The following is a 15,648-nucleotide window of genomic DNA, read 5'->3' as shown; positions in this document are numbered from 1 at the left end:
ATTAGCCGTCCCGTATCCACATAAGGTTCTTATGGGGCTGTTTGCCCTGTCCCCAAGCAAACACCACCTTTGTACGGCCACTCTTTCCAGGACTCACATAAAGGGCAAATAGACCTAACATTTTCTCATTTACCCCGCCCCCTGGATTTAAAGGGTCATTTACAAACGTGCAGGGTGTAAAGCGCAAATTGCCATGTTTTTTATCCATATTGCAGCATTTGGCACTAAAATTGAGTTAGTGTGGTATTTTTAAGTCTGGTGGACCAATTGACCCAAACCACTGTAGGGAACCGTGGAATTGCCACCATGTTTAGGGTGGAGGCGGCTCCGGTGTTGGCCTGGGCCAGTGGGTCTATGGGAAAAAGCCCAGTGGGCGGAAGTGTGGTACATCCCCAGACACCCCAGTCTGATACTGGGCGGCGTGAGGGTTCCCTAGTATTAATAGGTGCTTTTGCTGAAGGAAAATATGCAGCAAAGCTTGCACTCATAGTAAATCTGGTGAAAGTCCCATATTCACTAACGGGACCAGCCCGGATCAAGCCCCAGATAGTAAAGGGCCACACAACTGGCTAGCACCTCCTTGGGGGTTTACAGGTGTTAAACTGGGCTTGCACAGCCAGGCCTGATGGTTTGGAGAGGTTGCCAGGCAAGCGGATCTTTGTCCAATTTGGCCACAGTGTCGAAGCTGGAAAAGGGACCCAGTGAGAGAAGCATTAACCTAAATCATGGTGCTCTAGGAGGACATAATGGTGGGGGATAGTGAGTACCCACCACAACTCCAACAAGTGTTACTGGGGTGACAATCCTGGAGTAGGGTGTGGTGGGTTCAGATGTAGCAGTTACTCGTCCCACGTTTATGATATTTACTATTGCTGCTGTATTGTCCTGCCCCAGACTCTGTTTGTTCAGGAACCACTCGTGCCCAACGTCTGTGTGTGTAACGAGTAAATATACACCTCTTCCACAAGCCCAGTGTTGCCCTTGTTCTGCCCTAGGACCAGCCCAGAAGGGGAAGACAGAAAGGCAGTTGCCATAGTGCAATATAACAATAACAGTACCTGTAGGTATAACGCTGCTGGCAGTGATGCCTATGGTAAGAGTGTTACGGAATAATACAGAATAATAATACCCTGCTTGTAGGTTTAACAGGCTGAGTGTAGGCGTGTGGGATTGTATGGAGGGTATTAGTGCTAAATCCTTTCCCATGTACTAATCTGGAATAAGCATCTTCTCCCGACTGCAGATCCTCAATGGCCCATTGTAGCCTCCTCATTAGTGCTGTGCCACAGAAAGGTTTGGGCCACTACCCAGAACTCTTATGTACCAGTACTCACCTCGCCTTCCATTGCATAATTCATAGACTTCTGTACAGGGGCATTTGTGCCAAGCTGAAACCCTTGCCTTGGGCTACACGTCACTAGGGGGCGACACTTAGCTTCCCTTTCTCTGAATCCAAATCCTCCAGTGGACTCCAGAGCAAGTGGATTGCTTATTGGCTTTGTATTGGCTTAAAATCTGCTTGTTAGGCACACCCTACAAAAAAAACAGCATACAAAAATAAAGATCAGTTCCAAATTGCTCTAAAATTCTGCTGTCTATAGTAAAGTTAATTTTAAGGTTAACTTGCCCTTTATGGACTGTAAGACAAGCCCCAGTGCCAGTAACTGTCCCTGTAGGGAAGCCAGAGGTAATGCAGTACCTGCCGCAGGCTGACAGTCTGTAGGCATTCTCCTCCATAGGATTGGCCAGCAATACCCAGCAGGACCAGCAGGTGGTGCTGATACCAGGATCCTGCCCTAACATGCGGTGGCACAACAGGTCCGGTCAGGCACTGGCACAACAGGTCCGGTCAGGCACTGGCACAACAGGTCCGGTCAGGCAGAAAGGAACGTGTCTGTGAGGTGCCCAGCCTGGGTAGGGTTACAGGGAAAGAAAAGACCAATGGGAGGGACATCAAATAAAAACAGAGGAGGGGTGGAAATAAAGGGCAAGCAAAGCCCAGCACAAACACCAATACAGCTGCACTTCTATTCATCATTCTTCTCAGGCTGCTCCCGCTGGACTGCCCCTGCTCATGTATTGGAGCATAGTTCTGCCCTCACCATTGGCATGTAGCAAGTAGGCAGTGATCCCCAGCATGGGCACTAGTGGGCACCCAGGAGTGGGGTCCAGATGAAGATGGCACCTGCAGTCCATCCAGGTTAAGGAAACCATAAACCCGTGGTGCACAATTTTTACCCAGTATTTTGCATGGAAAGATGAATTGTGACTGGGGGGGGGGGGGTTACCCAAGGAAAAGCTGCAGGAGAAGGATATTTGGGCATTTTATGCAGTGCCCTCCCCTGACCTTTCTGAACACGGGATCTAACTAGATTACAGTTGGCCAGTCTAAAGACCCCATTGGCCAATAGCCTTCTGCTGCATGTGGGATAGGCCACTAATAGCCTTCAGTGGGGCTGCTCCCTCAGCCTCGGGGCAATGCAGGGATGGAACTAGGGCTAGGCAGGATAGACGGGGCCTAGGGTGCAACTTCAGGGGGAAAATGGCTCCTGCTGCTTCCCCTTACGTGTGATGTTGTGCCCATGTACATGTATGTTCAGCACAGACACGTGATGTTGTACCCACCAGGCCTGGACTGGGATTCAAAGTAGGCCCTGGCATTCCAAGTACACAGAAGCCCAAACAGCCCCCCATAGGCCCAATAAATAGTGACTGTCTATGGCATCTTACAGCAGCCCCTCTGGCATTTGCCTGAACCCACAGATTGCCAGTCTGGGCCTGATTTTCAGTACACAGAGGCCCAAACAGCCCCCCATAGGCCCAATAAATAGTGAGTGTCTATGGCACCTTACAGCAGCCCCTCTGGCATTTGCCTGAACCCACAGATTGCCAGTCTGGGCCTGATTTTCAGTACACAGAGGCCCAAACAGCCCCCCATAGGCCCAATAAATAGTGAGTGTCTATGGCACCTTACAGCAGCCCCTCTGGCATTTGCCTGAACCCACAGATTGCCAGTCCGGGCCTGATTTTCAGTACACAGAGGCCCAAACAGCCCCCCATAGGCCCAATAAATAGTGAGTGACTATGGCACCTTACAGCAGCCCCTCTGGCATTTGCCTGAACCCACAGATTGCCAGTCTGGGCCTGACAGGCACAAGGCAGACCAGCCGGCATTTATTGCTCCTTTTGTGAGTTTTTATGATATTTTCCCAAGGGAGGAAAAATTCAGTCTGACTGTCAGTGACAGGAGGGGGTGTGAGTGAGTGACAGTGAGGGATACTGACAGGAGGGAGTGGGAGTGACAGTGAGGGATACTGACAGGAGGGAGTGTGAGTGACAGTGAGGGATACTGACAGGAGGGAGTGTGAGTGACAGGAGGGAGTGTGAGTGACAGTGAGAGATACTGACAGGAGGGAGTGTGAGTGACAGTGAGGGATACTGACAGGAGGGAGTGTGAGTGACAGGAGGGAGTGTGAGTGACAGGAGGGAGTGTGAGTGACAGTGAGAGATACTGACAGGAGGGAGTGTGAGTGACAGTGAGGGATACTGACAGGAGGGAGTGTGAGTGACAGGAGGGAGTGTGAGTGACAGTGAGAGATACTGACAGGAGGGAGTGTGAGTGACAGTGAGGCATACTGACAGGAAGGAGTGTGAGTGACAGTGAGAGATACTGACAGGAGGGAGTGTGAGTGACAGTGAGAGATACTGACAGGAGGGAGTGTGAGTGACAGTGAGGGATACTGACAGGAGGGAGTGTGAGTGACAGTGAGAGATACTGACAGGAGGGAGTGTGAGTGACAGTGAGAGATACTGACAGGAGGGAGTGTGAGTGACAGGAGGGAGTGTGAGTGACAGTGAGAGATACTGACAGGAGGGAGTGTGAGTGACAGTGAGGGATACTGACAGGAGGGAGTGTGAGTGACAGGAGGGAGTGTGAGTGACAGGAGGGAGTGTGAGTGACAGGAGGGAGTGTGAGTGACAGTGAGAGATACTGACAGGAGGGAGTGTGAGTGACAGTGAGGGATACTGACAGGAGGGAGTGTGAGTGACAGTGAGGGATACTGACAGGAGGGAGTGTGAGTGACAGTGAGGGATACTGACAGGAGGGAGTGTGAGTGACAGGAGGGAGTGTGAGTGACAGTGAGAGATACTGACAGGAGGGAGTGTGAGTGACAGTGAGGGATACTGACAGGAGGGAGTGTGAGTGACAGTGATGGATACTGACAGGAGGGAGTGTGAGTGACAGTGAGAGATACTGACAGGAGGGAGTGTGAGTGACAGTGAGAGATACTGACAGGAGGGAGTGTGAGTGACAGTGAGGGATACTGACAGGAGGGAGTGTGAGTGACAGTGAGGGATACTGACAGGAGGGAGTGTGAGTGACAGTGAGAGATACTGACAGGAGGGAGTGTGAGTGACAGTGAGAGATACTGACAGGAGGGAGTGTGAGTGACAGTGAGAGATACTGACAGGAGGGAGTGTGAGTGACAGGAGGGAGTGTGAGTGACAGTGAGAGATACTGAAAGGAGGGAGTGTGAGTGACAGTGAGGGATACTGACAGGAGGGAGTGTGAGTGACAGGAGGGAGTGTGAGTGACAGGAGGGAGTGTGAGTGACAGTGAGGGATACTGACAGGAGGGAGTGTGAGTGACAGGAGGGAGTGTGAGTGACAGGAGGGAGTGTGAGTGACAGTGAGGGATACTGACAGGAGGGAGTGTGAGTGACAGTGAGGGAGTGAGTAAGGGAATACATGGGGGACAGCAGCTGGAGAGTGTAAGAGGATGAAGAGTGAAGACAACACGTTACAGTGCCCGGAACCATCTCACTCAGTCTTCTGTTCCCGCCCGGCTCGGAAGGCAGGCTCCTTGACGTCACTCAATTCCTCCAAGATGGCGGCGCCCAGTCGGCTGCAGTGACACTGAAGCTTGTAGGTAGGTGTATATATGTCGGTATGTATGTAGGAATACCGGGATAAGTGTTTGTGGTGTACTGCTCAGTGAGCGGAGCCCTCCAGCTACAGCCATACAAGGCGCCCCGGTGCCCCTGCCCATACACACAGGCCCACTGGCTGAGCGGTACCGTACTGCCGGACCGTATAGTACAGATCCCCGTACTGCCAGCTGGGGTTAGTAGTGAACAAATATATTTCTGTAATTGGAAATGAATTATGACCCGGGTGCATTTATAAAGAATAATGAATATATTTCGAAAGCATAAATACAATAATATAAATGTCTGTGCCCATCTCCCACCTATAGCCTGTGCCCATCTCCCACCTATAGCCTGTGCCCATCTCCCACCTATAGCCTGTGCCCATCTCCCACCTATAGCCTGTGCCCATCTCCCACCTATAGCCTGTGCCCATCTCCCACCTATAGCCTGTGCCCATCTCCCACCTATAGCCTGTGCCCATCTCCCACCTATAGCCTGTGCCCATCTCCCACCTATAGCCTGTGCCCATCTCCCACCTATAGCCTGTGCCCATCTCCCACCTATAGCCTGTGCCCATCTCCCACCTATAGCCTGTGCCCATCTCCCACCTATAGCCTGTGCCCATCTCCCACCTATAGCCTGTGCCCATCTCCCACCTATAGCCTGTGCCCATCTCCCACCTATAGCCTGTGCCCATCTCCCACCTATAGCCTGTGCCCATCTCCCACCTATAGCCTGTGCCCATCTCCCACCTATAGCCTGTGCCCATCTCCCACCTATAGCCTGTGCCCATCTCCCACCTATAGCCTGTGCCCATCTCCCACCTATAGCCTGTGCCCATCTCCCACCTATAGCCTGTGCCCATCTCCCACCTATAGCCTGTGCCCATCTCCCACCTATAGCCTGTGCCCATCTCCCACCTATAGCCTGTGCCCATCTCCCACCTATAGCCTGTGCCAGTCTGGCTCTGTCTCCTACCAACCATGTGATTGCCCTGAGCACTAGGAACCCACATGGGCGGCACCACTGGTACAACTGTAGGGGCATGGCTGGCCTTTGGGGTGCACCATAAAGAAGGAGGGGTGCCAGGGTGTCCATTATATATTTATTTATTTATTTTATGAAGCAGCATCAAGCCGTCAGGATGAGAACCTTGCGCTTCCTGATTTCTGCCCGTCATCTGTGTGCCCGGGGCAGAGGCATACCAGCAGGCCAGGCTCTTGGCACCGGCAATAACGCCCAGGTAAGCGCAGCGCCGACACGTTTCCACTTATACGTGGAATATTCCATTCTCTCCTGTCCCCTCTCATAGTCAGACTTTCCCTTTAATCTCGGGCGTGTACCCTCCTTCAGTTACAGACAGGGCACACTGGCTACCTAGTGGGCAACAATTTAGAGAAATGGAGGGCACTCCTGGCTAGAATATCCTTGCCAGGAGTTATTATATATACAAAAAATAAGTATAAAGTATCCAGGTGCTAGGGTTTTAATAATCCCCCCATAAGAGGACTATACACATCCACAAAAACCCTGCACACCAGAATAAACTTTCCCAGGGAGGTATTTATAATTAAAAAAAACATTTTATTCATTTAAACAAAGGCGTTTGAGCGGAAACGTTGGGGTATTCTCTCATCCAGATTATCTGCCTTCATATCTTGTTTTTCAGTTATTACACTGGGGGTATGTATTTATTTGCTTTTTGATGGATATACAATTTTTAAGGTTGATACTTTTTTCTGTATCATGTTTAAATGAATAAAATGTTTTTTTTTAATTATAAATACCTCCCTGGGGAAGTTTTTTCTGGTGTGCAGGGTTTTTGTGGGGTTTTGTACCTAGTGGGCAACCACTGCATATTGTCACCTGAGTAATAGAACTTCCCTGGAAGCTTAATCAGAAATGTTATCCTGTGCATGTCGTCTTCCAGAAACAGGTGACCTGCTGTCTTCACACATCTCCGCCTCCTGGGCCTCCCCAAGCCACTTCCTCAGCCGGCTCGGTTACTCCATACGAGGATGTGTTCCAGAGGGAGCAGAGGAACAAAGCCTCCTTTGTGGAGGTCCTTGATCTTTACTGCAACCGAGATGTGAGGAGGAGAGGACATGTGGAGATCATAGAGGCGGCTCTTAGATGGATGACGGAGTTTGGGGTGGAAAAGGACTTGGAGGTTTATAATAAATTGCTTGACGTGTTTCCCAAGGAGGTCTTTGTCCCCCAAAATTACATCCAGAGGATGTTCAACCACTACCCACGCCAGCAGGAGTGCGCCATAAGGGTGCTAGAGCAGATGGAGAATTACGGTAAAGAGCCTACTACTTACTACACTACTTACTATGGGCCAAGGAGGGGGCTATGGGACATGGAGTCTGTCCCTCCCACTGCAGGGTGATACAGTGACACAGACAGGAGGGGGCTATGGGACACGGAGTCTGTCCCTCCCACTGCAGGGTGATACAGTGACACAGACAGGAGGGAGCTATGGGACATGGAGTCTGTCCCTCCCGCTGCAGGGTGATACAGTGACACAGACAGGAGGGGGCTATGGGACATGTCTGCCCCTCCCACTGCAGGGTGATACAGTGACACAGACAGGAGGGAGCTATGGAACACGGAGTCTGTCCCTCCCACTGCAGGGTGATACAGTGACACAGACAGGAGGGGGCTATGGGACACTGAGTCTGTCCCTCCCACTGCAGGGTGATACAGTGACACAGACAGGAGGGAGCTATGGGACATGGAGTCTGTCCCTCCCGCTGCAGGGTGATACAGTGACACAGACAGGAGGGGGCTATGGGACATGTCTGCCCCTCCCACTGCAGGGTGATACAGTGACACAGACAGGAGGGAGCTATGGGACACGGAGTCTGCCCCTCCCACTGCAGGGTGATACAGTGACACAGACAGGAGGGGGCTATGGGACACTGAGTCTGCCCCTCCCACTGCAGGGTGATACAGTGACACAGACAGGAGGGAGCTATGGGACACGGAGTCTGCCCCTCCCACTGCAGGGTGATACAGTGACACAGACAGGAGGGGGCTATGGGACACAGAGTCTGCCCCTCCCACTGCAAGGTGATACAGTGACACAGACAGGAGGGAGCTATGGGACACGGAGTCTGCCCCTCCCACTGCAGGGTGATACAGTGACACAGACAGGAGGGGGCTATGGGACACGGAGTCTGCCCCTCCCACTGCAGGGTGATACAGTGACACAGACAGGAGGGAGCTATGGGACATGGAGTCTGCCCCTCCCACTGCAGGGTGATACAGTGACACAGACAGGAGGGGGCTATGGGACACGGAGTCTGTCCCTCCCACTGCAGGGTGATACAGTGACACAGACAGGAGGGAGCTATGGGACATGGAGTCTGCCCCTCCCACTGCAGGGTGATACAGTGACACAGACAGGAGGGGGCTATGGGACATGGAGTCTGCCCCTCCCACTGCAGGGTGATACAGTGACACAGACAGGAGGGGGCTATGGGACACGGAGTCTGCCCCTCCCACTGCAGGGTGATACAGTGACACAGACAGGAGGGAGCTATGGGACATGGAGTCTGCCCCTCCCACTGCAGGGTGATACAGTGACACAGACGGGAGGGGGCTATGGGACACGGAGTCTGTCCCTCCCACTGCAGGGTGATACAGTGACACAGACAGGAGGGAGCTATGGGACATGGAGTCTGTCCCTCCCGCTGCAGGGTGATACAGTGACACAGACAAGGAGGGAGCTATGGGACATGTCTGCCCCTCCCACTGCAGGGTGATACAGTGACACAGACAGGAGGGAGCTATGGGACACGGAGTCTGCCCCTCCCACTGCAGGGTGATACAGTGACACAGACAGGAGGGAGCTATGGGACACGGAGTCTGCCCCTCCCACTGCAGGGTGATACAGTGACACAGACAGGAGGGGGCTATGGGACACTGAGTCTGCCCCTCCCACTGCAGGGTGATACAGTGACACAGACAGGAGGGAGCTATGGGACATGGAGTCTGCCCCTCCCACTGCAGGGTGATACAGTGACACAGACAGGAGGGGGCTATGGGACACGGAGTCTGTCCCTCCCACTGCAGGGTGATACAGTGACACAGACAGGAGGGAGCTATGGGACATGGAGTCTGCCCCTCCCACTGCAGGGTGATACAGTGACACAGACAGGAGGGGGCTATGGGACATGGAGTCTGCCCCTCCCACTGCAAGGTGATACAGTGACACAGACAGGAGGGAGCTATGGGACACAGAGTCTGCCCCTCCCACTGCAGGGTGATACAGTGACACAGACAGGAGGGAGCTATGGGACACAGAGTCTGCCCCTCCCACTGCAGGGTGATACAGTGACACAGACAGGAGGGGGCTATGGGACACGGAGTCTGCCCCTCCCACTGCAGGGTGATACAGTGACACAGACAGGAGGGAGCTATGGGACATGGAGTCTGCCCCTCCCACTGCAGGGTGATACAGTGACACAGACAGGAGGGAGCTATTGGACATGGAGTCTGCCCCTCCCACTGCAGGGTGATACAGTGACACAGACAGGAGGGGGCTATGGGACACGGAGTCTGTCCCTCCCACTGCAGGGTGATACAGTAACACAGACAGGAGGGAGCTATGGGACATGGAGGCTGCCCCTCCCACTGCAGGGTGATACAGTGACACAGACAGGAGGGGGCTATGGGACACGGAGTCTGTCCCTCCCACTGCAGGGTGATACAGTGACACAGACAGGAGGGAGCTATGGGACACGGAGTCTGTCCCTCCCACTGCAGGGTGATACAGTGACACAGACAGGAGGGAGCTATGGGACATGGAGTCTGCCCTTCCCACTGCAGGGTGATACAGTGACACAGACAGGAGGGGGCTATGGGACACGGAGTCTGTCCCTCCCACTGCAGGGTGATACAGTGACACAGACAGGAGGGGGCTATGGGACACGGAGTCTGTCCCTCCCACTGCAGGGTGATACAGTGACACAGACAGGAGGGAGCTATGGGACATGGAGTCTGCCCCTCCCACTGCAGGGTGATACAGTGACACAGACAGGAGGGGGCTATGGGACATGGAGTCTGCCCCTCCCACTGCAGGGTGATACAGTGACACAGACGGGAGGGGGCTATGGGACACGGAGTCTGCCCCTCCCACTGCAGGGTGATACAGTGACACAGACAGGAGGGGGCTATGGGACATGTCTGCCCCTCCCACTGCAGGGTGATACAGTGACACAGACAGGAGGGGGCTATGGGACACGGAGTCTGCCCCTCCCACTGCAGGGTGATACAGTGACACAGACAGGAGGGGGCTATGGGACATGTTTGCCCCATATAATAAACACAAATAGTGGATACTAAGCAGACAGATTTCTCTCTTTTACAATTTTTTGTAGGTATCACCCCCAACAAGCAAACATGCTTTCTCCTGCTACAGATCTTTGGGGCCCGCAGCCACCCCATAAGAAAATACCAGCGTATGATGTACTGGTTCCCACGCTTTAAACACACCAACCCCTTCCCGGTTCCTGCTGAATTACCAGCTGACCCAGTGGAGCTATCCAGGATGTGCCTGCATCGTATTGCCAACGACTTGGATTCTAGGGTCGCCGTGTACCAGGCGAGTATTCTCACACCCACCTACTGTCATCTGTAAAAACTGTGTGCAAGGAGCTAACAGTCTGTTCTGATAATATACAGATGCCCTACACAGAGAAATGCGACGATGGCAAAGAACGGGAGCATCTGCACGTTGTCGGTAGGTGTTGCTCTGTCCCAGATACACTATGATGAGAGGGTTAATCAGTTTAAAAAGAAACAGTATTTCAATATGTTGCACTGCGCCACCTACTGGTGGGGCCACAGAGGTAAAAGCAAAGCCTGTACTCTCACTGCTTTTCACTTTATGGTGAACAAATTGAATTGCCGAATCTATTGCTCCTGTCTGTACCCCCTTGTCGGTAAGTAGGGCTTGGTTATTATATTCCTATCACTGTGTCTTTTGTAGGTATTCAGTCTCCCAGTCAGGTCTCCCTCCTTGCTGCACACAACCCCAGCACCCCTGTATACGTTGAGGGGCCCTTCCCGCTGTGGCTCAGGAAGACGTGTGTGTACTACTACATCCTACGTGCTGACCCCGATCCTATGAGAAAGGAGGTGAGAGTTGATTCCATTAAATGATTAAGTGGGTGTGTCTGGGATCTGTACCGATTGTTTCAACACTGTTTGGCGTTAACATCTCACAACCCACGTGTCTAATTAAAGGAGAAATATGCCAAACTAACTGTTGTGTGACTTGTTTGTGTGCTTTTGAAACTGAATACGCAGGAAGCTTCTCTCTTGCTCTAAATGGCAGGCATGGAAGCTTCCATTTGGCCCAGGATGGTTTCCAGGACCCATTGGGCCCTGCTGGTAATCACTGGCCTGATATTCACTTGCCAGAGGGGCTTCTGTAAGGTGCCATAGACCAGGGGTCCTCAAACTTTTTAAACAGGGGACTATAGTTAGTCCTACCCCCACCTCCACTGCGTCCTCATCCCTGGCTACTACCAGTCTGCCTCAGGGTGGTCCTCAGCCCCAGCGCGTCACATCACCGCGTCACACCAGCCAAGACAAATGACGCTAGACAGGTAGTAGCCAGGGGTGAGGACGCAGCGGGGGATGGGTAAATGACCTTGGGGGGGCTGTATCTGGCCCGCGGGCCATAGTTTGAGGACCCCTGCCATAGACAGTCTGGGCTGGTGGCGGGGAGGCTGGTTGGGCCTCTGTGTACTTGGAATACCAGGGCCAATTTGGATCACTGGCAGAAGAGAACAGTTCTGAGGGACAGAAGAACCAAAAGTTTAGACTAGAAGGGAGCTGTGGAAAATGGTGGGTTATACCATTTCCAGATCAGTCTGTGACCCAACCCCATATTTTCCACTAAAAGTTACTGGTTGGCCAGTCCTGACTGCAATCAAAAATAAATGTGTGATGGTCACCAAGAACTCGTACCTGTGATTTCCTGTGATTCTGGTTACAATTGATTCACACTGATGACATTGGCTGTGGCTGTAAGTGTGGCCATAAACTGTATATATAAGGGGAGAAGGAAAAATTCAGCATAGCATATGCTCGGAAATGTACTCTAACCTTACTACACCTCTCTCTTCCCTAGGAGGAGATAGACAATGAGAGGAGCTTATACTATCCCCTGAGCTTGGACCTGGAGCTGGACAGGGACCTGGGCGATGATGACAGCTTTGATGTTGATGATGGTAAGAAGGGGTTCTGCAATGCTCTGTGTATCTCTGGGGCCATTACGTACAGTTCTATCCTACATTGGAAAGTATGGGTAGGGTGGGGGTTGGTGTAGCTTATTGGGTGAATAAGGTAAAAGGGCCGACCCTGGTTGGATAGAGGTGACTGACATATAACACACACTACCAGAGGTTTCTTGTTCCCCAGAAAATATCCTTTACTGACCCTTCTAAAATATGAACCCTCATTGGTCTTTCACCTACTGATGATGTACCCTTCTTTATTTCCCCTGTTACAGTGGAGGAGGGCCCCATCTTTGCTATGTGCATGGCTGGTTCTGCCTACTGATGATGTACCCTTCTTTATTTCCCCTGTTACAGTGGAGGAGGGCCCCATCTTTGCTATGTGCATGGCTGGTTCTGCCTACTGATGATGTACCCTTCTTTATTTCCCCTGTTACAGTGGAGGAGGGCCCCGTCTTTGCTATGTGCATGGCTGGTTCTGCCTACTGATGATGTACCCGTCTTTATTTCCCCTGTTACAGTGGAGGAGGGCCCCGTCTTTGCTATGTGCATGGCTGGTTCTGCCTACTGATGATGTACCCTTCTTTATTTCCCCTGTTACAGTGGAGGAGGGCCCCGTATTTGCTATGTGCATGGCTGGTTCTGCCTACTGATGATGTACCCTTCTTTATTTCCCCTGTTACAGTGGAGGAGGGCCCCGTCTTTGCTATGTGCATGGCTGGTTCTGCCTACTGATAATGTACCCGTCTTTATTTCCCCTGTTACAGTGGAGGAGGGCCCCGTCTTTGCTATGTGCATGGCTGGTTCTGCCTACTGATGATGTACCCTTCTTTATTTCCCCTGTTACAGTGGAGGAGGGCCCCATCTTTGCTATGTGCATGGCTGGTTCTGCCTACTGATGATGTACCCGTCTTTATTTCCCCTGTTACAGTGGAGGAGGTCCCCGTCTTTGCTATGTGCATGGCTGGTTCTGCCTACTGATGATGTACCCGTCTTTATTTCCCCTGTTACAGTGGAGGAGGGCCCCGTCTTTGCTATGTGCATGGCTGGTTCTGCCTACTGATGATGTACCCTTCTTTATTTCCCCTGTTACAGTGGAGGAGGGCCCCGTATTTGCTATGTGCATGGCTGGTTCTGCCTACTGATGATGTACCCTTCTTTATTTCCCCTGTTACAGTGGAGGAGGGCCCCGTCTTTGCTATGTGCATGGCTGGTTCTGCCTACTGATAATGTACCCGTCTTTATTTCCCCTGTTACAGTGGAGGAGGGCCCCGTCTTTGCTATGTGCATGGCTGGTTCTGCCTACTGATGATGTACCCTTCTTTATTTCCCCTGTTACAGTGGAGGAGGGCCCCGTCTTTGCTATGTGCATGGCTGGTTCTACCTACTGATGATGTACCATTCTTTATTTCCCCTGTTACAGTGGAGGAGGGCCCCGTCTTTGCTATATGCATGGCTGGTTCTGCCTACTGATGATGTACCCTTCTTTATTTCCCCTGTTACAGTGGAGGAGGGCCCCGTCTTTGCTATGTGCATGGCTGGTTCTGGAGATGAGCTGTTACTGGGAAAATGGATTCGGGGGCTGCAGGAGACCAACCCGATCCTTGGCCAGACTCCTGTGGTCTTTCGGTTAAATTCGGGCCCCCAAGAGCTTAGCGTGCCACAGGAGAAGGAGGCTGAACCAAAAGGAGAGCTAGAGGATGATGAAGGGGAGAGAGAGCCAGAACGCCGCCGGATGGAGCAATAATTGAGTAGTCCCAGAAGTACATAAAACCGGAAGAACAGCCAATAGTTACAGCACAAAGGGACTGAGAGACGTATGAGCATTGGCATACTAGCAGCACATTGACTGTAGTCCATGATCAGTGATGGCTTATATGGCTATGTCATTCTATTTATTGTTGCTCTACTCTGGCCAACATGACTTTCACTGGCCTTACCATTAGCCAAGCACAGAATGTTTTACTATGGACATGAAGCATCGTCATGCCCAGGGCACGTGCGCCTCCATAGCCGCTGTACCAAGCCTATGTCTGTAACAGGGACCCATAGTCCCATAAGGTGTGTCTCTGGGGTACAGGCTAGTGGAAGCCATTCCGATGGCCAGTCCCATATAGTATTGTCATAGGGGGTCCTAATGCATTGGAGCAAGCCTTGCGTCCACTTTCCTGTAGTGATATATTTATTGGTGAGTAAACCAGAGGGGACACAGTCGGAACAGCCATAGCCAAAGCGATAAGGAATACCCAGAGGTAACATTTTAATAAAGGTAATTGTACCTGATCTTTGTAGCCTTTCAGTGTCTCGATGTGCCCGGCAACATTCAGAGCTCTTTAACGGAATACTGTCACAGGAAAACCTGTTTTTAATTATTTAATAGCTCTGCTCCTTCAAACAGATTTTTTTTATATTTAATTTTGAATTTGGACATAGGGCTAGTTCTAGTTTCCCAGGTGCCCTCAGCCATGTGACTCGTGCTCTGACTTCAGTCAGACTTTACTGCTGTATATGGGCTGAATAAACACCTTTTACACTTTAACAAATTCTTTGGTGTACTACCGGATTTTCTTCATTGAAACTGCTGACCACTCTGCAGGAGAGTAGTGTTCCAGCTAAGGGAGTTCATTTGGCGGGTTGAGCTTTCCTTCACCGTCTATTAGCTTCGGTTAGCACACACACACAGTATGCACTTGTAAATAATGGTACATTGACTTCTATGAACAATAACTCCAGATCCTAAATACATTATACAGTGGGGGGCAGAAGTTGTGGCACCCAAAATACATTAAATACAGTGAGGTGCGGTGTCAAGCAGACCAAGCAGATTTCTTGCACATAATCTGGAACTGCCCTATGATCCAGGACTTCTGGAAAGATATTACCAGAACAATCCTACCCTCCTCTCACCTCACGCCTGCTTACTTTATGGAGGACCAAGTAGGAGGCATTGCTTCTAGACTGCTTGCCCGGTCCCTACTCTACTATGCTCGAAAGTGTATCATTCTTCCGCTGAATGGGACCTAAGCCTCCCGGGGAAAAACAATGGATTAAGCTTATTAACGGAGCCTTACCCTCTATCAAACTGACATACCTAGCTAGAGGATTCCCAGCAAAGTTTGATCAAATATGGCAACCATGGCTGGACATTGAGGGGGACCCCCTACCTATAACAGGAGATACTCTTGACCCACCATGCTAAGTCCCCTACATCTCACCAACTCCAATGCAAGCAAAATATATAAACTCTCTACTACTTATTCTCTTCTCTTTCACCCCCCTCTATTCTCCCTCTCTTTCTCCTCTCTTTCTCCTCTCTATCTTATACAAATAAGATTAAAGCAATTTAAAAAAAAAATACAGTGAGGGGCAAAAAGAAGTTAAGTCCCAAATACATTAAATACAATGAGAGGCAATTCTGACACCCCAGTCCCCCTTACCATTCCAAAGCATTGTAGAAATCAAAT

The 15,648-nt window shown here is 51.3% G+C and overlaps 1 protein-coding gene across 4 annotated transcripts; it reads left to right on the top strand.

Annotated features, from left to right (window-relative positions):
* The first annotated feature begins 4,777 nt into the window (after positions 1–4,777).
* ecsit (ECSIT signalling integrator) lies at positions 4,778–14,727 on the top strand. 4 transcript variants are annotated; one of them, XM_031898056.1, is made up of 8 exons: positions 4,778–4,930; positions 6,061–6,174; positions 6,862–7,234; positions 10,319–10,542; positions 10,623–10,680; positions 10,930–11,078; positions 12,079–12,178; positions 12,460–12,583. In XM_031898056.1, exons 2-8 carry the CDS (start codon positions 6,076–6,078, stop codon positions 12,507–12,509), a joined length of 1,053 nt encoding a protein of 350 aa, XP_031753916.1. In that variant the 5' UTR covers positions 4,778–4,930; positions 6,061–6,075; the 3' UTR covers positions 12,510–12,583. The 4 variants fall into 4 exon arrangements, with proteins under 4 accessions (XP_031753916.1, XP_031753915.1, XP_012808630.1 ...); XM_031898055.1 differs by lacking the exon at positions 12,460–12,583 and adding an exon at positions 12,624–13,057 and having other exon boundaries at positions 4,779–4,930; XM_012953176.3 differs by lacking the exon at positions 12,460–12,583 and adding an exon at positions 13,690–14,727 and having other exon boundaries at positions 4,784–4,930.
* The last annotated feature ends 921 nt before the right edge of the window (positions 14,728–15,648 follow it).

The sequence above is a fragment of the Xenopus tropicalis genome, chromosome 3, assembly GCF_000004195.4.
Source record: "Xenopus tropicalis strain Nigerian chromosome 3, UCB_Xtro_10.0, whole genome shotgun sequence".
Taxonomy (NCBI): domain Eukaryota; kingdom Metazoa; phylum Chordata; class Amphibia; order Anura; family Pipidae; genus Xenopus; species Xenopus tropicalis.
Note: the sequence above shows the minus strand (reverse complement) of the source record. Positions and strands in the feature narration are given on the sequence as shown.

Bases quoted from the DNA above. Each gene is read 5' to 3' on its own strand.
- ecsit (XM_012953176.3), top strand. From the start codon at position 6,076: ATGAGAACCTTGCGCTTCCTGATTTCTGCCCGTCATCTGTGTGCCCGG. The intron at 6,175-6,861 runs GTAAGCGCAGCG...GTCGTCTTCCAG, and splicing joins GCACCGGCAATAACGCCCAG to AAACAGGTGACCTGCTGTCT. The intron at 7,235-10,318 runs GTAAAGAGCCTA...AATTTTTTGTAG, and splicing joins AGAGCAGATGGAGAATTACG to GTATCACCCCCAACAAGCAA.